The sequence below is a fragment of the Rhineura floridana genome, chromosome 3 (genome assembly GCF_030035675.1).
Source record: "Rhineura floridana isolate rRhiFlo1 chromosome 3, rRhiFlo1.hap2, whole genome shotgun sequence".
NCBI lineage: Eukaryota > Metazoa > Chordata > Lepidosauria > Squamata > Rhineuridae > Rhineura > Rhineura floridana.
The window spans coordinates 196,582,775-196,607,005 of NC_084482.1; the positions used below are offsets into that span (position 1 = coordinate 196,582,775).

Sequence of the window (24,231 nt, forward strand, 5' to 3'; positions counted from 1 at the left end):
ATCAAGTTCTTCTATTCCTCTCTATTTTTGTAAAGGTATAAAGAAATAAGGATTGCAGGAACTGTGAATTGGGGGTGTTCTGAGCAGAGTTCTGTGTTTTAGGATTCTTGAGTGTGTCAATAATGGAATTGTGCTGTAATTGGATTGCAAATGCATTCCCATGTCATCACCCACATACCTCCTTTTCATTATCCTAAGATTGGGCATGTCTGTTGTCTATATTCCTTCATCCCATTGGCTGTTCCCGGTGCCTTGATGGCAATAAGTCCTCGACCCAAACACCTCCCAGCTCAAGATCTGCTTGGAAGTGTCTTGTTGCAGTTGAGGTGGAATGTTGCTGTCTTCCTAGGCTCCTTGCCACACGTACATTCCTTCCTTTCTCCCTCTTGTGACATTTATCAACATGAACAAGTGTCTTCTCTTGGGTTTTACTCTTCTGCTCGTCTGCACAGTCGGTAAGTACCAGGTTTTGAAAGAAAAGGGGAATGTTTCTCTACAAACATTTGCATGGAAATTTAGCTGGGACAGAGGTGTAAGAAATGGATGGGATAATCTTTCTGAGCACCTCAAATTATAAAGTTGAGTATTTAGGAATAGTGGATCCTAATGTTTCCCCTTTCTCCACTTTACTTACCTGTTGGTGGCGACCTGCAAAGAAACTCTTAGCTATTATGACTGGCTTGGACTTGCAATTCAGGCTAGAAATTTCCAGCCAGGAGCTGAGAGGCAAGGGAACAGACTGCACCAGGAAGTGGTGGGCTTTTTTTTTCTGGAGGGATTTAAGCTGCTATTGCAAGTTTCCTGCATTGCAGATCTTGCATTCAGCAGCGGGGTTGGACTAGATGACCTCCAAGATATCTTTTAAATCTTTGGTCACACCATAGATTTAAAGCACTCTTACAGCACTTTAACAGGCATGGTTTCCCCCAAAGAATTCCAGGAATTGTAGTTTGTTAAGTGTGCTGCCATCACAGACCTACAATTCCCAGCACTCTTAACAAACTACAGTTCCCAGGATTCTCTATGATTAAAGTGATATAGATGTATGGTGTAGATATGACCTTTGATATTTGCTTCAACTTTTTACCCTTGATGTAGGGATGGGGGAGAAATTTGATTTTGTTTGCATTTTAATGAGAAACTACCTAATTTGCACTTCTCAAAACCAATATGTGAACTGAAACACAGGTGCCTTTGAAATGTACACTTATACAAATTTTGTGATGCAGTTCTCCAACCAAACAATGTTTATAAAAATGCATAGATTAGAGGAAGGTATGCATACCAATGAATATATTAGTGAAGATAGCATACCAAGTGCAAAGTGCACACATTGCTTGCAAAATGTGTACATTAGTCAAAACTCTAAACACAAATGTATTTATTAGGAGAAATTCACACTGAAATGCAGGTGCATTTTCATAAGAATTTTTAAAAAAAGAAATTGCAAACTGCCGCAGAAATGTGAGCTGAATTTAATATTGGAAAAACAAGAGAGAACCAAAATTGACAGATTCATCCATCCTTACATAGTTGTAATCTCTCTCTCTCTCTGTGAAAATCAAAAGGTTGTGGATGAAAAGGAAGGTCAGAGTGGGGTTTGCAAGCTGTTAAAAACTTCAAGTTGCTGAACTGCAGAGGAATCATTTTTGTTTAAGTTTACCTATTGCCTTTACTTTACAGAACTTGAGATGTTCTTTTTTTTAAGAAACACCAAACTCTGAAATTTGGCTAGGACCACATATCTCTACATCAGTACATAATAAGATCCAGAACATGATTCCTAAAATGCAGCCATCAGAGACTGTGCATGTAGCCAACAAAAGGCATGTAATTCAATAGGATGTCATGTACTTCATTAAACTTACAAGAAAAGGTGGGCTGAGAAAAAAAGAGGGAGAAGAGGAAGGAATCTTTACAAACCCTCCCCCCCTCCTCCAGTAGACCCACAGAGACAAAGATGTCTTGAGAGGTAAAAGTCACGTTTTAAAAATGATGGCTGAATTGCAACTTGTGGATAGAACTATGTGCAACTGGCCTTTCAAAATTCTCCACTCTACCTGTGGGCAGGGCACTTGTGGGGAGGAATCGTTTCACCAAAGGTCTCCAAGGATAGGAGAATTTTTGCAGGTGGTGGTGGTGGTAGCAAAGCCAGTAGCAGCAAACTAACTATTTTTGTTGTTGTTAAATACTCATTTTAAAACATACATTCACCCCTATAATTCACCAACTAACTGTGGTTTCTTTAATAAAAAAGAAAGAAATGTGTGCATTTCTAATTGTTGCACATGACATCTCATTCCCAGGATACTAAGCATGCAGTACACAATTGCTGAGTTGAGATACCCAATCATTTCCCAAGCCATACATGTATAGTTGCTGCTGGGGTTGTATTAGATCTGAGACTAAAGGTATATGGCTATCACCAGGAACCACAACCGAATATTTAGTTCTGCTCTTCCATAATGTAAAGCTGGGGATGGGCCATAGCTCAATGGAACAGCATCTGCTTTGCATGCAGAAGGTCCCAGGTTCAGTCCCTGGAAGCATCTCCAAGTATTATTGTTGTTGTTGCTGTTTATTTCTACCCCGCCTTTTGGCCAAAAGGCCCTCAAGGCAGCTTACAAAAAATCACAAATATAAAAATACATCAATGTAAAAATACATCAATAAAAACCATACAATTTACAATAGGCAATAAATAAATAAATGTGGGTGAGAAGAAGGATGGGCACAAGAGAAGTCCAAAGGAATGGATCTTGAGGGGAAAGACCTGGAGGAAAGAGCCTTTCTCCATGATGACTGAGATGATGGATTAGCGACGCCATGCTACTACTCAGAGTGGGTTTTAGTAGGGGTAGGAGAGACCACTGACTGAAACTCTGGAAAGCTGCTACCAGTCAGAGTAGACAATACTGAGCTAGATGGACCAAGGCAGATTCCTGTGTTCCTGTGCCAGTAGAACTTGCCGGTATCTGCATATCATGGGTTGTATCCAACGCTAGGCCTACTCAGAATAGAGCCATTAAAATTAGTGAACCTAAATAAGCCATGTCCATTAAATTAAATGGTTACACTCTGAGTACATATTAGTTGGATGCAACCCCACGATGTTCCTTTATTGTTCCTGGCCAGCAGCGCCCAATGCTTCAGTGTGGGGAAAGTAGAATATCATGACAGGTAAGTTCTACTAGATGTTACGGAGAGTGAACGTGGCTGTGATGTTTTGTTGTGCATTTAGGATCACTCTGGTCCAGGGTAGGGATGGAAGGATCTGTCAATTTCACCTCTCTCAGTTTCTCATTTTTCCAATCTTTAATTCAGTTCTCCACATTTCTACAGAAATTTGCTGTGTTTTTCTTTTAAAAAATCCTCATGAATATTTTTCAGCATTTTGGTGCGAATTTTTCCTAATAAACACATTTTTGTAGGCAGATTTTGGCAAGTAATTTCTCCTAATATAATGCATTTTGCATGTTATTTTCACTCATATTCTTGTTCATTCCCCTCAACACCTGCATTTTTGTAAACATTGCTTGGTAGCACAAAATTCAAATAAGTATGAATTTCTAAGGATAGCTGTGTTTTGGTTCTCATGTTGTTTTGGAAAATGCTAATTTGATAAATTTGGCTCTAAATGCAAACTAAATTGAATGTGTCCCCCATCCCTACTCCAGACATAGCCAATATGGTACCTCCAGATGTTGTTGGACTCCAACCCTCATGAACCCCAGCCAGCATGGCCAGTGGTCAAGGATGATAGGAGTTGTAGTCCAACAATATCAGGAGGACACCTTGTTGGCTACCTGTGATTTGTTCTGACCCTTAGACAAGCTGCTGTGTTCACTTAGATGCCAGAGGAATAATCACTTAAGAGTCTGACAAAGTGTTCTGTTGTATCCAAAAACCTGCTCTGTTTGGTATTTATTTACCATGTCCTTAGCATACATAAAGCAGCCTGGAAATATTGTTCAGTGTTGAAGACGCCCTAGGTTTCTTTGCTATCTTTATATAAAAAGGGGGGATATCTGAAGGTGAACAGATTCCAGAAATCCCATTAGCTTTTTGCAGCTTCATGACATGTAATTGCCCACTGCTTTTCTAAAGGACTATCTAGGATTCTTTCACCCTTTTACATATGGCTTCTCAAGGGGTGTCTGCCTAATAGGCACCACCACCACCACCATCTAGGAAATAGCTTGCTGAAACAGCATTGCCTACATTGTTTCAGGCTGTTTACTTCAAGTGCTCGAGGAAGGTTTCAGGAGAGTGACCCATTCACTTTCTGCTAGTGTTGTGCCAAAATCTGCTCCACAATTTCTCACAAGTTTTCTTCCCTTGTAAAGGAGACTTCCATTTTTTCTGCCTCATTCTCAGGGCACTTGCGAGTTCCTTGAGAATTTTGGAGGGTGTGGGGTGTTGAGCTTACTTTATCATTGTGAGGTGGCCGAGAGGGGTATGTGTATCCATCTTTCTTCCCAGCAAACATTTCTCCAGCACTCTGCAGTCTCCCTGGCTCTCCATCCTTCCCAATCTGAAAAATGTCAGATGGGAGGAGTTCTCTCCTGCTGTCTTCTCCTGGGCTTTGATTGAAGTGCAGGCACCTGGGGAGGCTGCAGAGTGCGCATCACTGGTGAGAAGATTTGCAGAATGAAAGAAAGGTCACTCACAAACACCCTTCAACCACCTCAGAAGTAAGGTAAGCATGACACAAACCTTACACTCACACTTCAGAATTTCACTGCAATTTTCTGGCCTTTGGGGAATTTTCAAATGCAGTTTCTTTTCTCATGAATTGATGGAGTGTAGCTGAAAAAAGGGAAGGAGACATTTTTTGGCACAGTGCTACTTTCCTCTCCATGTCTGCTTCCCAGTTTGCCACATCTAGCAAACAATCCAGGAACCAGGGTGGAGTTTTGGTATTTATTGCGCCTAAAATGCCAAAAATATTGTTGCGTATCACCGCAGCCTCTCCATCCACCTATTTCATAATGACAGAATGCAGTAACCACAACATCTAGCAATAATGAAGAGAGGGGTTATGGGCTGAACACCCAGGAGGTCCTTACGATATATATGGTTGCCTTGCGGGACCAGACTAAAAGGGCCACGTTGTCCAGTACTGGGTCCTCCCCACCCCCAACAGCAAACAGCAGGATGCCTCTGGGCAAACCAAAGCAAGGGGAAGCAATTCCTCACTGTTTCTCTTCAGTGTCTGATAACACTGATAGCAGCAGGTATGCTGCTTCTAAAAGTGGAGGTTCTGTTTTAGTTGTCATGGTAGATCTATTTATTTATTTATTTTATTTTTAAAACTTATATACCGCCCGACTAGCAATACCTCTCTGGGCGGTGAACATAAATACAATAAAATACAGGAAAATACAAAAGCATCACAATCTAAAATCAAATTTCACAATCTAAAAACTGCATAACTAAGATCAAATTACAAACATTACCATCATTAAACAAAAAATTAAAATGCCTCGGAGAAGAGAAAGGTTTTAACTTGGCGCCGAAAGGATGATAGGGTCGGCGCCAAGCGCACCTCCTCGGGGAGACTATTCCATAGTTCGGGGGCCACCACTGAGAAGGCCCTTGATCTTGTCACCACCCTCCGGGCCTCCCTATGGGTTGGGACCCGGAGGAGAGCCTTCGTAGCAGACCGTAGTGTACGAGCCGGTTCATAACGGGAGAGGCGTTCCGACAGATATCGTGGTCCCGTGCCGTATAAGGCTTTGTAGGTTAATACCAACACTTTGAATCTGGCCCGGAAGCGTATTGGAAGCCAGTGCAAGCGGGCCAGAACAGGTGTTATATGGTCCGATCGCTTCGTTCTTGTTAGCAGTCTGGCCGCCACATTTTACACCAGCTGTAGCTTCTGAACCGTCTTCAGAGGTAGCCCTACGTAGAGCGCATTACAGTAATCCAAACGTGAGGTTACCAGAGCATGTACTACTGATGTAAGATCCTCCTTAGTCAGGTAGGCCAGAGCTTGGAAAAGTTACTTTTTTGAACTACAACTCCCATCAGCCCAATCCACTGGCCACGCTGGCTGGGGCTGATGGGAGTTGTAGTTCAAAAAAAGTAACTTTTCCAAGCTCTGGTAGGGACGTAGCTGGGCTACCAACCGAAGTTGGTAGAACGCATTCCGTGCCACCGAGGCTACATGAGCCTCAAGTGACAGGGAAGAGTCTAGAACGACTCCCAGACTACGAACCTGTTCCTTTAGGGGGAGTGTAACCCCGTCCAGGACAGGATATGTATCCACCATCTGACTGGAGAAACCATCCACCAACAGCATCTCAGTCTTATCCGGATTGAGTCTCAGTTTGTTAGTTCTCATCCAGTCCATTGTCGCGTCCAGGCATCTATCATCTATCAATTTGCCCATTTTAAAATACATTTAAGCTAGTGGCCATCTCAGACATCTTGTGGCCCAGTACTTTTTCTCTGAACTTTACTGCCAATCAATTAAGTTGGTAACTTTTCACATTTTGAGAAAGAGTAATTTTTGTTCCATTCACAGCCAACATTTAAGCTTCCCCCCAACATTAATCGCCACGTTCCCCCCCTCCACATACCTGTTCTCCCCAAAAAAGCAGGCCTGGCACCATTATTGTTGGCTCTTACGTGCCAACGTGAGACATTTTTGTTTGCCCAGATTTTTGTTATTAATTTGGATTGCAGTGCGGTACAATTTTTAGCTTGTATTGTGGTGTTCATCTTTTAGTGAGGTAGAGTAGGATATGTCCTTTTTATTTATACTGAAGAATGAGAATTTTGTTCTATTGTATTTTACTATGTATTTGATTTTTAATTATTGTCAATGCTTTTTTGTATTTTGTGGATTGGTAAGTCACTTTGAGACATCTTCTTGTCTAAAGGCACATAAGGCCAGATCCCTGTTGAAGCTAAGCAGGGTCAGGTCTGGTCAGTGCCTAGATGGGAGACTGCCTGGGAACCATATGTAAGCCGCCTTGGGTTTCTATCATGAAAAGAAAGGCGGGGTATAAATGTAATAAATAAATAAATAAAAATAAAATTGTCATCATCATCATCTGAGAACAGGATCAAGGACTTCCAGGGTAGTAGGCATGATAGAGACCAGTCAGATCTCAGTCACCTTTCATTTTAGAAATGTAGAAATTATGTGATGCTGAGAGAAGCCAAGAGATCTGTTTCTCTTCCCTAAATGAGTTATCTGGTAGACAGGTTCACACAAGTGATAATCTCAGGCCCCCTCCAGATTGTTTGTATGTGTGTGTGTGTGTGTATTCTGCAACATTAGTGAATAACAGTGCATTAGTGGGAGATTTATACTGGACTGTCCACACATCATAATTCCACTTTATTAGTTGTCCTGCAATACTTCCCCATTGTAATAACGCTATTGCTGTCTGGGGAGGCATTCTTGCACTATAGCACAAGCAAAGCAGGACATAAAAAAAAAGAAAAGAAACTGGGACATTTGTGGTAAGAAAAGTTACAGGATTTCAACAGAGACATGCACTGTTTGGAAACAACGCAGTATGTCCACCCCAAAACTTTTGTAGGCTTCAACAACAGGATTGCATATAACCACCCCAATACCATCACGAGCACCTATAATCAAGAATGCACAATAAAAAGTACAGCTGGAGGCGTCCTTTGTTTTCTCTCTGCCTGCACCACATTCTGGGTGCTCCTCAGATTATGAAAGACACCTTGGCAGACTCGACAGAGATTGGCCACCCATTCTTGTCCCAGCATTCCTTGGCACAGGTATCTGTTTACAACAGAAGCCTGGCTGGTGTTCATCCGGGAGAAATTCCCTCCATCCTTGATCATTCAAGGTTTTTAAACAAACTTGTGCCAGCCGAAAGAAGCAAAGACGTCCCCGCATGAATTTGCTTGTTGATTTATATTTATGCAGTGGTGGTTTCCAAACTGGACATTTCTCCCAGGGACCAGTTTGGCTGGCGTCACCTCTGCCATCTGTTGGGCACCAGGACAAAGGCTATCCTGTTTTCTCATGCTTTGAATAATAATGTCGGAGGACCTTCAGTGGTCTTAGTTACACTTTTTTTAATCTGCTGGACCCCTGATTTCATCTCTGTGGGTTTACGATTGTGGTTTTAATATTGTGATTTTTGCGTGTCATGATGGTTTGCTCCTCTTGCAAACTACTGCCTTGAGACGGCTGCAAAAGACAGGATCTAAAAATCCCATTAACAAATGCAATGCTATGTGCAGATTATTAAATGGGAGAGGAAGCAAGAGGGCAGGGACTTTGCTCCTGATACCAAGGGTGCTCCTGATACCAAGGGTGCTTCCACACCCACAATGGGTCTTTACTGGAGAACAGTCATGCTTACCTCAGTCATTTTTAAATGGAACTTTGCATAATGTCATCATGACATTGGCAGCCACTCATATTTTCTCCATTTGCCTTCTGTTCCTTTTCAGAGTTCAGAAAAATCTGGTTTTAAAACAAACAAGGGCAGCAATTGATGCATCATCAAAAAGAAAGCAAGTAGTAGTAGTAATAATATATATTAGCATTTGCATATGCTAATTTACATGTATAAAAGCAAATTTAGAAATAATCAGCATAACTATATAGAAATACAATGCATCTCACCATAGTGACGGTGAGCAGGTGTCCTCTCTCCCTGCTTAGTAAGCTGTTTACACTAACTGTGTTGATGGGCAATGTCAAGACCCCAGCTCTCCCTTCTGATGATTCTTTTAAATGGCTTGGGCCAGATAACCCTTCAAACAGAGCATCTCTGTAATTGCCCAAGGTGTAAATGATCTACAGGGCAACAACACTGTCCTGTAGATTTTCAGCCAATCATTCTCTGTTATGGCTTTTACAGGTCTCTCTAGCCATTTCCTGTCTTTATGGTCTGTCCCTCCTTTCTTGGAATGAGCTTGCTCATTTTAACCCTTCTTTCCCCATTTGTATTGCCTGTAGACCCCTTCCCTCCCCCATGTAAAAGAACACCCCTGTAGCCATGGAGTCAGGATTGAGAACACCACAGTGACAGGGAACAAAGTGTTTAACCCTTTCCCCCATGCCGGAGTCCTGACAAAAATCTCCCCTGACCCTTAGCAAACTACAGTTTCCATGATTCTTTGGGGGAAGCCATGAACATTTGAAGGGGTATGGTGCTTTAAATGTATGGTACAGTTACAGCCTAACTTAAGCTTTAGTTATTTAATATTTATTTCCTGCTAGCTACATGTGCCAATCCTACACAGGGCACCTGACATGGGCAGGATTCGTCAGGTGGTACATTTCCTTCCGAAAACAACATTCCATTCCCAGAGTATCATCAAGGTATTTAATCCCAACAGAATATTATGGGAAGTTCCACAAACCGAGATAACTTTCTTCTCTAGACAGAGATGATGCAACTTCTATTGTCTAAGACCCAAGAAAGTGCTGTCCCAGTTTCAGGGAGGCTTTTAGTAGTAGTTTAAAAGAACATTTTAAGCGTGTAAACAATGCCCGCCGCCATTTATTCACACACACACACACACACACATGCACAGAGGCAACTATCTGGATAAACCTTTAAAAACATTTTTGCTAGCCATAAGCAACTAATAAGTCCAAGGCATGCTCACATAAGCTACTTTGATGGAACAACTATCAGGTGGATCCACAGTTGGCTCCAGAATCGTACTCAAAGAGTGCTTATCAATGGTTCCTTCTCAAACTGGGCGGAAGTAATGAGTGGGGTACCACAGGGCTCGGTCCTGGGCCCAGTGCTCTTCAACATTTTTATTAACGACTTAGATGAGGAGGTACAGAGCATGCTTATCAAATTTGCAGATGATACAAAATTGGGGGGCATAGCTAATACCGTGGAAGACAGAAAGAAATGTCAAAGGGACCTTGATAGGCTGCAGCATTGGGCTGAAAACAACAGAATGAGATTCAACAGGGATAAATGCAAAGTTCTACACTTAGGAAAAAGAAACAAAATGCACAGTTATAAGATGGGGGATATTTGGCTCAGCAATACAACATGTGAGAAGGATCTTGGAATTGTCGTTGCTCACAAGCTGAATATGAGCCAACAGTGTGATGTGGCTGCAAAAAAGGCAAATGCTAGATTAGGCTGCATTAACAGGAGTATAGTTTCCAAATCACGTGAAGTATTAGTTCCCCTCTATTCAGCACTGGTTAGGCCTCATCTTGAATACTGCATCCAGTTCTGGTCTCCGCACTTCAAGAAGGATGCAGACAAACTGGAACAGTTTCAGAGGAGGGCAACAAGGATGATCAGGGGACTGGAAAGAAAGCCCTATGAGGAGAGACTGAAAGAACTGGGCATGTTTAGCCTGGAGAAGAGAAGACTGGGGGGAGATATGATATCACTCTTCAAGTACATGAAAGGTTGTCACATAGAGGAGGGCCGGGATCTCTTCTTGATTGTCCCAGAGTGCAGGATGTGGAATAATGGGCTCAAGTTGCAGGAAGCCAGATTTCATCTGAACATCAGGAAACACTTCCTAACTGTTAGAGCCATACAGCAATGGAACCAATTACCTAGAGAGGTAGTGGGCTCTCCGACACTGGAGGCATTCCAGAGGCAGCTGGACAGCCATCTGTCGGGAATGCTTTGATTTGGATTCCTGCATTGAGCAGGGGGTTGGACTTGATGGCCTTATAGGCCCCTTCCAACTCTACTATTTTATGATTCTATGACTGTCTTAAAAGAAAAGCAGGATATAAAGATTAAGTTACAACTAATCTATAGATAATCCTATACGTCCAACATAGTTTGGGACCAGGATATCTGAAAGATTGTCCCACCAAAGGATGCCAACAAGATTTCCAAAAATGTGCATTTTACAGGGAAATTTATATTTTAAGGAAAAATGCATAAACAAGCATAGAGATGCATATTTTTGTGAATATGTGTAGAAAATGCATAGAAAAATATAATTTTAGTGCATTTTTTAAAAATCTGCAGAAAAATGGGATGGAATAGATTATTATTATTATTTAAATGGATAACTCACCCTTCCTCATAAAGCAGCCCATCAACAACATATCAACAAACACATCAACAAAACAATTTAACAAGAAAAAGAAAAACATTTCAAAACAGTTAAAACATTCTAAAACACAGTTACAGTTAAAAACATGCTTTCATAAGTTATGTTTGTGTTGCCATGACAGTCCCCTTCAGCCATCAAATGCTTGGGTAAACAGGAATGTTTTGGAATGACTCATGAAAGTCAATAGTGATGGAAACAGACACAACTCACTGGGGAGGTCATTCCACAAACAGGAAGCCACCACTGAAAAGGCCCTGTCAGGGGGACTAATGACTGAATGTGAAACTGACATGGAATAGAAATAGGCTGATATACACATCCCTAAAAAATAGACTTGTTTCAGATTTGCTTTGACACCTGCTGTTGTGAAAAAGGGGAGGTGTGGTTAGAATGCCAGAAGAGAACTGGAGAGAGCTGGTTTCAAATCCCCGCCCAGCCATGAAGTTCACATAATGTGACCTGGGGAAAGTCAGTAACTCTCAGCCTAACCAGCCACATGGCTGCGAAGGATAAAATAGTGAGGAGCAGGGAGAACCATGTACACTATCAAGCTCACTGGAGGAAAGTTGGGATATAATTGTAATTTAATTTTAAAAAAGCACCTTTGTAACTAGTTTATAATTTCTGACAAAAATCATGCCTGCCTTTGTGCTTCTCTCCTGCAGCTGAAGGTCTAGTATGCAAAGTCTGCAAATACAAGATTGGCACCCTCTGCCTCAAGACTGATGATCCCTGCCAAGCAAGCCAAGGCCAGTTCTGCGAGTCAACCAAAGTTTACGCTGGTAAAGTCAAAAACTAGGAAATCCTCTAGTGCTGGGATATATAATCTCCATCAGTTGTGCAGTGAGAACTAGTGCCCTTAGGGCTGGTGAGAGAGGTTGGCATTAACAGGTACCTGCCAAGGCCCAAACCTCAGCAAGGGGTCCCCCGATGACCCCCCGAATTTTCTGACCCTGCTCCTTTTCCTCTTCCCCTTGCTGCCTATCCATTTGCCTTCTCCCAGTGTGTGATCTGCAAGAAGATGATCTAGGAGAAGAGGGAGCAGCCTTTACTTGCCATGCTCTCTCCTGGGCAGTGGTACAGGCTGGGTCCACTGGGAAAGAGCAAGCAAGCAGGCACTAGTGGCCAGGAGAAAAGGGATGTCCACTGAGAGCATCATGCTGAAAGCAATCCCTTGGTCTGGGGTCAACAGGGAGTGCCCTTTGAAGTCTGGGGTCAACAGGGAGTGCCCTTTGAAGTCTGGGGTCAACAGGGAGTGCTCTTTGAAGTCTGGGATCAACAGGGAGTGCCCTTTGAAGTCTGGGGTCAACAGGGAGTGCCTTTTGGAGCATCACATCACCCCGCTAACACATCACACAAATAACACCAGGGAAAACAAGGTATACTTCCCTAAATAGAAAACGAAGTACTTCTTCACACAATGTATAGTTACACTATGGAATTTGCTCCCATAAGAGGTGGTGATGGCCATCAACTTGGATGGGTTTAAAAGAGGGTTAGACAACTTCATGGAGGGTAAGGTTATCAATGGCTGCTAGCCATGCTGGCCTTGACCTTCGGTATGCTTCCGAATACAAGTTGCTAGAAACCGCAGGAGCGGAGAGTGCTCTTGCACTCAGTTCCTGCTTGTGGGCTTCCTATGGCAACTGGTTGGCCACTGTGAGAACAGGAGGCTGGACTAGATGGGCCACTGGCCTGATCCAGCAGGCTGTTATGTTCTTACACATCCATTCAAAAATGTGGCCACATATCCTTGGCAAACACACACACACACACACACACACACCAATTCTCCTCGCTGTTGTTCCAAGGGTGATGGCTATTCACCTGTCACTCTACAGAGCAGGGGCAGGGAACCTGAGACCATGTTGTTGGACTCCAGGTCCTATCAGCCTCAGCCAGCATGGCCCATGGTAAAGAATGTGGGAGTTGTAGTCCAGCAACATCTAGACATCCAAGGCTGTGGGTTTCCCACCCCTGCTTTACAGGAGCTGAACATGCCTGGATTTGCTATTGCTTAATCTTCAATGGAAAGAGGCCAGCCTTCTCCAGGCTGATGGCCTCCAGATGATATGGGAATTTTAACTTGCGTAACTCTGCTCTGTGCAACTATATTAAACGTGCAGGAGCCTTTCCTGATATGTATGTAGAAGCAGCATCCACTGACTGCTGAATTCTTCAGCCATAGTCTGCATGAGAATGTGCCCTTGTATTGTTATATGCAACAGTGAGGACTAGAGTGATGGAAGCTACACCCTGTTCTCCACAACTGGGACAGGGGCAGAAGTCCTGTGCTCTTTCTCACCTGACCACCCTAAACACAGTTCTTGTCCAGAGAAGCAGTTTCATGAATTCTGTTGCCAGTCATCAAGTTAGTGTAGAGCAGTGAAGGGGGGAGGACCTCTGGCCCATGGGCCTAATTAAGGGTCCTCATTTGGCCACTGGGGCTATTTTCCCCAAACCACACCCACCTTCCTGACACCTGAATCGTATGTGCAGGGCAGGCAAAGAGATTACTGCAAAAGAGCAAGCGGGAGCTTAGAGTGTGCCTCAAAAAGGCTCAATTCAGTGTCAATCAGCTGACCGGTACTGAGAGCAAGCCCCTTTGAGGTTGTCACCTGACATCATAACAACATCAGGTCATTGCTACGTGGGCAGTCCCCCAGGGGGAGGTAAGGCTCTAGACCACTGGCTGGATCCAATTCCCTGCCCCTGATGCAGAGTAATCTAGGGACATACTTACATATGTGTGTTTGTTGAAAAGGGCCTTGGCTCAGTGGTAGAGCATCTGCTTTAATACAGAAAGTCCCAGGTTCAATCCTTGGTGTCTCCAGGTAGAGCTAGGAAAGACTCCCTGCATGAAACCCTGGAGAGCTGCTGCCAGTCAGAGTAGGCAATACCGAGCTAGATTGCCCAATGGTCTGACTCAGTATAAGGCAGCTTCCCATGCCGCTCTGTGATCCAGGCTCCAAACACCTACATTCTCAGGGTTACTGCTATGCGCAGGGACTCTCCCAACAAACCCTTGACGCAGGGACACTAATCCACATCTCCCTCTTCTTCTTTTGTTTCCTATTTTTTGCCAGGTGAGATATTGCTCTTCAAGCGGTACGGCTGTAGCAAATATGCAGAGCTCTGCAACAAGACTGAGCGCAGGGAGAACGCCTTGAAGATGGCCTACGAACGCACATGCTGCGACACTGACTTATGCAATGGCTAATATTGTTGGCAGTCCTGGCCTCCTGTTCTTAGGAGGGCTCAGCTTGGCTTTCGGGTGGTAGCTGGCACATTTACAATAAAGGCTGTCAATGAAGCTCTTATTACACAACCCACAAAGCTTTTCTCCCATCCTTTCGACCTTCTGTCTTCCCAGAGTACACAAGATTCCAGTCTTCTCTTCCTTCCCAAAGGTTCCCCATCTTAGTGGTGTTCTCTCCTACAGGATCTACTGTGCGTTCTGCATACATAACCCCACATAATGTTTTATTATTATTATTATTATAGTTTATTTCTATCCCGCCTTTTGTCCAAAAGGCCCTAAAGGCGGCTTACAAAAAATAAACACAAATATAGAAATACATAACAATTAAAAATTATTACAAAAATTAAATAACGAGGTAATAACATTATTAAAAAGCAACAGTTACAACTTCCAATGAAAATACAATAACAAATCACACTTTCCAAACACTCTCCTAATAAATTCCTAACAATTAGACAATGTCTACTAGTTTTTACATCAATATGTTGTCATCAAAACATAACACCACTAAGGTGTCCTGCTGGTACTGCGTGTTCTACCATTAATGCACTATAGTGTGTGCCAGCGTTCTCCAACCCAGTGTCCTCCTGGTGTTTGGGGCTACAACTCCCATCAGCTCCAGGTCATGTTGGGGCTGATGGGGGCTGTGGTCCAAAACAGCTAGAGGGCACAGGTAAGGGAAAGCTGGTGTATAGTATATTAAGGGCTGTTTGTACTTTCCCTCCCTGTCCTAGGAGAGACCATAACTCATGCATAGTAGAGCTCATGCATTGGTTGCAGATGGTCCCATGTCCAACACTCAAGCATCTCTACTTAAAAAATGATTGCAGCTCTCAGGAATCTTATAGGACAGCAGCATCACAAGTCTTCAGGGAATGAGTGACAGAACAGCTGCAGACCTGTTTCTCTTGTAACATTTAGTTAGTTATACCTTAACTTCTGAAATCTACAGTAAAAGAATCCAACACATTTGATGTGGTCTTGTCTCATTGGCATCTGTTCTTCGTCATTTTGCTCCTCACATCTCAAGAGGCTTCTCAGGCAGCTACAAAGTCAATAGGTAAATCAGCCAAATTAATGCAAGTGGAATTTTATCACTATTTTCTTTTTAGCAGTCCTTGCCATTTTTATGTTTAGAAACCACCTCTGTTAAAAAAGAAACACAAACCATTAAACAATTCTTCAGAATTGTTTCTATCACAGGTGTGGGAGAACCTTTGGCCCTCTAGATGTTGCTGAACGACAACTCCCATCAGCCCCAGCAAGCATGGCCAACAACCAGGGATGCTGGGAGATGTAGTTCAGCAACATTTGGAGGGTCAAAGGTTCCCCCGCACCTGTTCTGTCACCACCACCAGTTTGGAACCCAAACTGCATTTGACTTGAAAAGCTAAGCATACAGGAAGGGATTTGTATGTTTGAATTCCCTGAAAGAAAAACAAATGGGGAGGGAAAGAGATTCTTTTTTTTTTTTTGATCAGACAAATAAGAAAAAAAGGGTTAAAGGGCTGGGAAGCTTTTTCAGCTTGAGGACCACAACCTACCAGGGGCCACATTCCAATGGTGGGTGCCGCCAGAGGCAAAAATGAATAGGGCAACTAATGTAAAATTGTACAGTGAGCTAGTTTATACACACCTGCCTATAGCCTCTCTCCAGGTAAGCAAGAAGCATATTCAGAGTTTAAGGCCACGATCCAGCCAGCCAGAAACACTCCAGGGGTGTGTGGAGCAGGACCAGTGAGAGGCATGGCTGGGAAGGGGGGTTATTTATTTATTTATTTGTTCAATTTTTTATTTTGTTCAATTTCTATATCGCCCACAGCCAACGGCTCTCTGGGCGGTGCACAGCAAAGAATAAAATACAGTACAATGCAATATAATAAAATCACATAAAACACTAAAACATATATTGTAAACATTTAACAGCCTGATACATATTAAGGACTAATGAAATATATTAAATTAAACATTAAAACATTAAAACATTAAAACGCCTGGGAGAATAAAAAGGTTTTAACCTGACGCCGAAAAGATAGAAGTGTAGGCGCCAGGCGCACCTCATCGGAGAGACTGTTCCATAATTCGGGGGCCACCACTGAAAAGGTCCTAGATCTTGTTACAACCCTCCGAGCTTCCCTGTGAGTCGGAACTCGGAGGAGGGCCTTTGATGTTGAACGTAGTGAGCGGGTAGGTTCGTATCGGGAGAGGCGTTCCACTAGGTATTGTGGTCCCGCACTGTGTAAGGCTTTATAAGTCAAAACTAGCACTTTGAATCTAGCCCGGAAACAAATAGGTAGCCAGTGTAAACGCGCCAGAACAGGTGTTATATGTGCGGACCGCCTGGTCCTTGTCAGCAGTCTGGCAGCTGTGTTTTGCACTAGCTGTAGTTTCCGAACTGTCTTCAAAGGTAGCCCCATGTAGAGCGCATTGCAGTAATCCAATCTAGAGGTTACCAGAGCATGCACAACTGAGGAAAGGTCGTCGCTATCCAGACCTGGGGAGGGTCTTGAGGGCCAGATAGAGAGACTTGGAGGGCCACATTCGGCCTTTGGGCCTGAGATCCCCCACCCCTGGGTTAAACCATCTGTCTCCACATCCCCCACCCCTCTTCTCCCTCTGAAGCGACTCCCAGCAGTTTTACCCGATAAGACACAGCCCTGGGGTGGGGGGATATCGAGGAACTACTACAGAGCACTCCGGCATAATTTCAGAGTTGTTTTTTTAAAAAAGCAACAACACAAAGTTTAAAAACAGCCTGCTTTCTTTTATATTATATAAATATTTTTGGGGGTGTGTGTGCAGAGTTGCATACTTGCCAAATGATATAAACTTGCTCCATTTACTCGAGCAGCCTCTAAAATCAGGATGCTTATATTAAACGTACGAGAGATCACATACACTAATAAAATGACTGCTCTGCTGCTTATGGAAACTGACGTTGCTTTGAAACTGTATTGCTCCCATTTTTGGCTGAAGGAGTGAATAAAGTTGACTGACGAAATATGCTCCCTCTGTGCGAGCCCTTTCCTATGGAAGACTGGCACACTGTAAGGCCAAAGTTAGAATGGGATCCACTTATAGATTGTTGGGTGGTTTTCAGTAGATCCTCAAAGGTTTCTGATCCCCAGTTGTTTGAGAAATGCAGCAATAAACGGCTCCGCCCACCCACCCAAAATTAGCCTGGTAGAATCTCTGGTCTGCCATAGCTCTTCACAAAAATTGCTTCCAAAAATCCTCCCCGTTATTTTCGGGTGATGAAACGGGGGGGGGGGGTTGATATTTGTGGGGGAGAGGTGAAATTCTCCAACAGCTTTCTTCAGAAAATTCTCTTTTGAGAGGTTTTGGCTTGCAGGCCGAGCAATGTGTTCTGCCACCCCTGGACAAAGTTCTTGAAAGGAATCAGATAGGCAATGAAAGAAACACCAAATGCGCTCTTTTAACAGCTTCATTCATACAATGAGGATGAAAAGCTAAAAGTCAAATAAAAGCAGATAATACAACCTTTCAGTTACTGGAGACTCTCATTTGTTGTTATAGCAATAGTTGAACTCCTGGCCAACAATCACACCTTTCCTCCTCTCCACGTTTTAAGGTATGTCGTGGGGTCCCAGCGAGCAAGGGGCAGCTATCATATATGATTCCACGGAGTCAATCATTTGTTTACATTCCATTCTAGTGGCCTTTCAGGTCATAGCCTAATTTCACTTCAAAGGGAGTAAGTTAGCCAATTAAGGCAACCGGAAGCTACGGTGCCACTGTCATGCATAGGGGATGCACTGACTTGTGTCTGAGGCTCCCAGGCCAGTAGATGAACCCTCTCTCTTCTGTGGCTTTGACAGCAAATCCTTTGACAGCTCCTCCTTTGACAGCTTCAGTCATCATTCATTCTTGCACAGACTTAACTCCTTATAAGACACAATTTGAAAGGAGATTCAGTTTTGTGATGGCACAGCTACATACAGAAGCATATCATCAAGAAGATATGGGACTCAGCTGGGGCCTCAGAGGGGCAATTGCTGGACTCCACCTAACTTCTCAGAATTCAGATTTCTTCCTAATATATTTTCCAATGTGCAGTCCCAACCTCTCTTGCACCAGGCTGAGGGGCAGGGGAAGGCTGGATTGCACGGAGTTGTCCCTCCACTAGGGATAGGAGAGAAATTTGATTTGGTTCACATTTAAGGCTGAATCTATCAAATTTGCACATTCCAAAACTATCAGATTTGCAGAACCAAAACAGCCATCCTCCAAAATGTGCCCTTATCCAAATTTTGTGAGGCCGTTCTCCAACTAAACAATATGTACAAAAATGCATATATTATTTATTTTAATTTATTTATTTTATTGCATTTATATTCCACCTTTTATCCAAAGAGCTCAAGGTGGCATACATGGGTCTCCCCCTCCTCATTTAATCCCCACAACAACCCTGTGAGGTAGGTTAGGCTGAGAGACGGCAACTGGCCCAAGGTCACCCAGTGAGCTTCACTGCTGTGTGGGGATTCAAACTCTGGTCTCCCAGCTCCTAGTCCAACACCCTAATCACTACATCACACTTAGCGGAAAGTGTGCATAAGGGTGCAATGCATTGTATTAAGAGATACTCCTTGCAAAAATGTGTACGTTAGTCAAAGTGCCTACAAAAATGTGTTTATGAAGAGAAATTCAGAAATTCAGAAATGTGGAGAACTGAGTTTAAGATGAGATAAATTAGAAACTGAGAGGATGGAAATGGGCAGATCTTTCCATCCCTCCACTTCACCCAGCTATGCTAACTCCCTCCAGCCACCATCAATGGAGTGACAACAGACAGAGGAAGGCCCTGAAATGGGGTGTTCCAGAGACATGGAGGAGAAGCATGACTTGACTTACTGAGTCATGTCAAGCTGTCATGGCAACGGTTCCAGGATGGCAAGTGATCTTACTGCCCCACTCCTGTGGATGTGGCTCCACCACTCCATAAAAACCCACTGGGATGAATGTGTGCGTGTGTGTGTATGAATTATAGACTTAATGTTGATCTGCAGCCTGTATTGTTAATTCATATTGGTGGATGATGGAAGTAATGGGTCAAAAGAGGAGGACTGGGAGGGGGAGGGGCCAAGCCTACTGCTTCAGTCAATCATTTAAAATTAATATTCAGACTGGATCCACCCTTGTGCCCAAGATTCTTGGAGAGACCATTTTTGTTGAATATTCTCCCAGGGGAGGACTGAAGTTCTCCAACAATTCATGAAGCACTAAAAAAAAGAATGTCTTCAAAAATTTGTCAGATGTTTTTTCCTGAAAAAAATAATTAGTTCACCTCTAATAGGAACTCAGATGTGGATTTGTACTTATTTATAGAGGTCACCCCAGTGGTGAACCCCCTGAGCCACCATTTTTCATATGCTCTATCCCTCTGCAATTATTTTGCACCTGGTTCCAGTTGGTGGGCCTTGGGATTCTAGTGGGGGTGTGGTGGAAACAGGTAGATCCTGAAGTCTGCCCAAGCCCAATTCAGGAAGCCAGCAGGTCTAACTGTAGAGTTCCAGGTATGATTTCTAGTGCCCCTTGTGGTGAACCACTACAGGTTCTGCTTCAGGGCTGGTGCCAGGCATGACTGAGCCGCTGGGCACCAGCCTGCCCAGGCCCGCAGCACCATTTCCCCTAACACCTCCTCCCAATACAGGTGGTGTGGGGCTTAGATAGGCCCACCCCCTCACCTACCTCTGGCATCAGTGTGTACACCCCATGTGCTGTGTGTGCATGCCTGACATCACCCAAGATGGTGGTGGGAATGTTAACCCCTTAGAACCCCCCCCCACTGTCTTGGGTGATGGTAGGCTTATTTAAGCCTATGTTGCCCGTATCGGGGGAGTGCTAGGAAGCTCCCGCTCCATGATATGTGGCAGTGTCGAGTCTCATGACCTGGCCCTGCTGTGGACCACGGAGTAGGGTCCACTATCCCCTGTTGGGCCGCAGGAGCTGTTTACCCAACCTAGCTACACACCGGCACTGGGCCTATTCACCTCAAATGGGACTACAATGTCCTTGCAGGCTCTAGGATCAACATAATTGTCCCCCCTGGTGTGGTACAGCTATCAAAGCTTCCAGGTCAGGCTTGCATTTTGCCAGAACAACTTTTGTGTCCTCCTGCATTTTTGCAGCAGTAGCAGCACTTTACTACAGAATGCGTCATGGCAGCACAGCCGAATCCCAGCAACTTTATAGCACGTATTGCAATAATGCGAACCAGTAATCTACAAAATTCATTTCAGATGGCAGGCCGTGCTGATGTTGTCATCGCAAGGACCCAGCAAGTGAGCTAAGCCAAAAGACTACCTGGAATGAGAGGTGTGTTTGGTATTTGATTACTTTGAAATGGAAATGGACTGCCTTCACGTCGATTCCGACTTATGGCAATCATATGAATTAGGGTTTTCATGGTAAGCGGCATTCAGAGGGGGTTTACCATTGCCTCCCTCTGAGGCTGAGAGGCAGTGACTGGCCCAAGGTCACCCAGGGAGCTTCATGGCTGTGTGGGGATTCGAACCCTGGTCTCCCAGCTCATAGTCCAGCACCTTAACCATTACATTACTTTAGTCTATGCTAATTTTTTGCCCTGCATTTTCTTGAAAGGACAAATTGTTCCAAGTTAAGCACTGGAGATTAATCAGCTCACTCTGCTGTTTGGAATGATGTGTCAATTCCAGTTCTCTGTTACTCATTTTTCCAGTCTTAAGTTCAGTTCTCCATATTTTTGCAGCAACTTACGATTTTTTAAAAAAACATCCGCATGAAAATTCATTGGCGTTTTAGGTTGGCTTTCTCCTAATAAAACACATTTTGGTATGCAGTTTTGACTAACGTACATTTTATGCAAGCCATTTCTCCTAATATGATGCATTTCTGTAATAATAATAAATAATAATAAATTTTATTTTTCAGCCGCCTATCTGTCCGGGTTAGGGACACTCTAGGCGACGAACAACAAGAATAAAACGATACATATATATATAATAACATCATCAAATTTTAAAATTAAAAAACCATCCTTTAATTCATAAATTACTCTATCTCAATCTTGTAGGCCTGCCTGAACAGCCAGGTCTTCAAGGCTCGGCGATAGCTGGACAAGGAGGGAGCATGTCTGAGATCAAAAAGGAGGGAGTTCCAGAGGGTGGGGGCCACAATAGAAAATGCCCTCTCTCTGGTCCACACCAGCCTGGCTGTTCTCACAGGTGGGACTGAGAGAAGGTCTTGCGAGGCTGATCTTGTCAGGCGGCATAATCAGTGATTCTGGAGGCGTTCCTTCAGATATATTGGGCCAAAACCGTATAGGGTTTTAAAGGTCAGCACCAACACCTTGAATTGGGCCCGGTAGACAACTGGTAGCCAGTGAAGATCTAATAACACTGGGGTAATGTGATCCCAGCGACGGCTATGCGTGATCAAGCGTGCCACCGCATTCTGTACCAGCTGTAATTTCCAGACCGTTTTCAAGGGTAACCCCACGTACAGCGCATTGCAGTAGTCTAAGTGAGAAGGAGACCAGGGCATGTATCACTTGGGGGAGCAGATGACCAGGAAGATAGGGTCGCAGTCTCTGTATCAGATGTAATTGATACCAAGCTGCCCGGCTCACTGCTGTAATCTGAGCCTCCATGGACAGCTGGGAGTCAAGAATGACCCCAAGACTGCGGACCTGGTCCTTCAGGGGCAAATTTACCCCATTAAGCATCAGGTCAGTAATTCCTAATTTCCTTTTATCTCCCACAAGTAATACCTCAGTCTTGTCAGGGTTCAGCTTCAGCCTATTCTCTCCCATCCATCCACTTACGGATTCCAGGCACTTGGACATGGTGTTCACAGCCAACTCTGGTGAGGATTTAAATGAGATATAGAGCTGAGTGTCATCTGCATACTGATGACACTGCAACCCAAAACTCCTGATGATTGCTCCCAGATGTTTCATATAGATGTTAAATAGCATGGGAGAGAGGATAGAGCCCTGTGGCACTCCACAATGGAGAGGCCAAGGGTCTGAAACCTCATCTCCCAATGCCACCCGTTGCTGCCTATCCGAGAGATAGGAACGGAACCACTGCAAAACAGTGCCTCCTATTCCTAATCCCTCTAGGCGATTTAAGAGGATACCGTGGTCAACGGTATCGAAAGCCGCTGAAAGGTCCAGGAGGACAAGGAAGGTGTATTCACCCCTATCCAATGCCCTCCTCATATCATCCACCAGAGCAACCAAGGCTGTTTCCATTCCATGACCAGTCCTGAAACTCAATTGGTATGGATCTAAATAATCCGTTTCCTCCAAGTGTGTCTAACTGCGAAGCCACCACCCTCTCAATCACCTTGCCCAAGAATGGTAAGTTAGAGACTGGGCGAAAGTTGTTTAACTCCTGGGGATCCAAGGACGGTTTTTTAGGATGGGCTTTATTACCGCTTCCTTGAGGGCTGATGGCATTGCACCCTCTTGCAAGGATGCATTCACCACCGCCTTGATCCCTTCGCTCAGTCTCTCTTTACAGCTCATGATGAGCCATGAAGGGCAAGGATCAACCAGACAGGTGGTTGGCTTCACAGTACCGAACACCTTGTCCACTTCCTCAGAGAGAAGAGGCTGAAACCGATCCCAACAGACCGGAATGCAACTAGCCGACTCTGGCCCACTTCCTGTCTCCACGGCGAGTGGAAGCATGCTCTTCACTCATATATTCATTTTTATGCACACTTTCCCCTAATACATGCATTTTTGTAAACATTGGTTGGTTGGAAATGTGTATTGCAAATTTCAGTTAAGTGTGAATTTCAAAGGATGGCTGTGTTTCGGTCCTCAGATTCTTTCCAATAGATTTGCCTTAAAATGAAAATTGAATATCCCCCCACAAGGCATTATACTGTCAGAGGCAGCATGCTTCTGCAACAGGTGGCTTGCCGTTACCTGCTTGCTGGTTCCTATGCAGTCCCTGGGCAGGATCATGCCACACCCTGGGCAGGACTGAGTGGCTTGAGTATTTGCTACTTTGCCCGCAGACGCAAACAGGCGGCAATTGCTGATAACTACTGAGCAAACCCAGGTGCACTTGCTGCAGAGGTAAGCCCTGAGTAGCAGTGGGTGTCTGTGCAGCAGTGACAGCTTTGCTCTCCTCCTCCCCAACAGCAGTGCTTACCTGGTGCGATTGACCTCTCAATCCACTTTCCACCCACCTTTGGATTTGAAGAAATCAGCAATGGATAGAAAGCCACTGGCCTGCTTCTCCTTCTTAATCTTCTTAGCAACTGGTAAGTTCCCTCCCCCAGCCACACACGCAAGGTAAACCTTCGTTTACACTGCAGTAAACACTGCAGGCGGAAGTCCTCTGCTGTGAGAAAGGCCCTATTATTCTGCAGTCAGATTATGTTTTGCAAAAAATAAATAAACCAAAAATGAAATCATTGGCCTCCATACATTACGTAAAGAGAACTTATGTTTTGGGAGGGGAGGTATATCAGTTCAGTTAATCAGTTATGCTGGTTGAAGCATCTAGAACTCTGCATAATTCAGAATAGTTTAGTAAGAAAGATACTGTGTTGGTGGTATCTAAACATTGGTCAGGGATGCTATAGTTCAGGGATACGGATCCTGTGGCTCTCCGGATGTTGATGATTCTCATCATCCCTGACCATTGGCCATGCTGGTTGAGGGCAGATGGAAGTTGCTGACCAGCAACATCTGGAGGGCTGCTGTTTCCGCCATCCTTGCAATAGTTGATTCCTGCATTGTAGATCCCGGATTGAGCAGGGAGTAGAACTAGATGACCTCCAAAGCTATGGCCCCAGGGTATGGTCTGAAGGCACATGAGGTCACCGCCTCAAGTCTGGTTAGTGTCTGGGTCTAGGGTCTACTATGTACATAGGAACATTGTAAGCTGCCT

General features: G+C 44.1%; 1 protein-coding gene across 1 annotated transcript; it reads left to right on the forward strand.

Annotated features, from left to right (window-relative positions):
* The first annotated feature begins 277 nt into the window (after positions 1-277).
* On the forward strand, positions 278-15,289 carry LOC133380985 (lymphocyte antigen 6 complex locus protein G6c-like). Its single transcript, XM_061619295.1, has 3 exons — positions 278-455; positions 11,724-11,840; positions 14,145-15,289. The coding sequence occupies exons 1-3, from the start codon at positions 404-406 to the stop codon at positions 14,276-14,278; spliced, it is 303 nt and encodes a 100-aa protein (XP_061475279.1). The 5' UTR covers positions 278-403; the 3' UTR covers positions 14,279-15,289.
* The last annotated feature ends 8,942 nt before the right edge of the window (positions 15,290-24,231 follow it).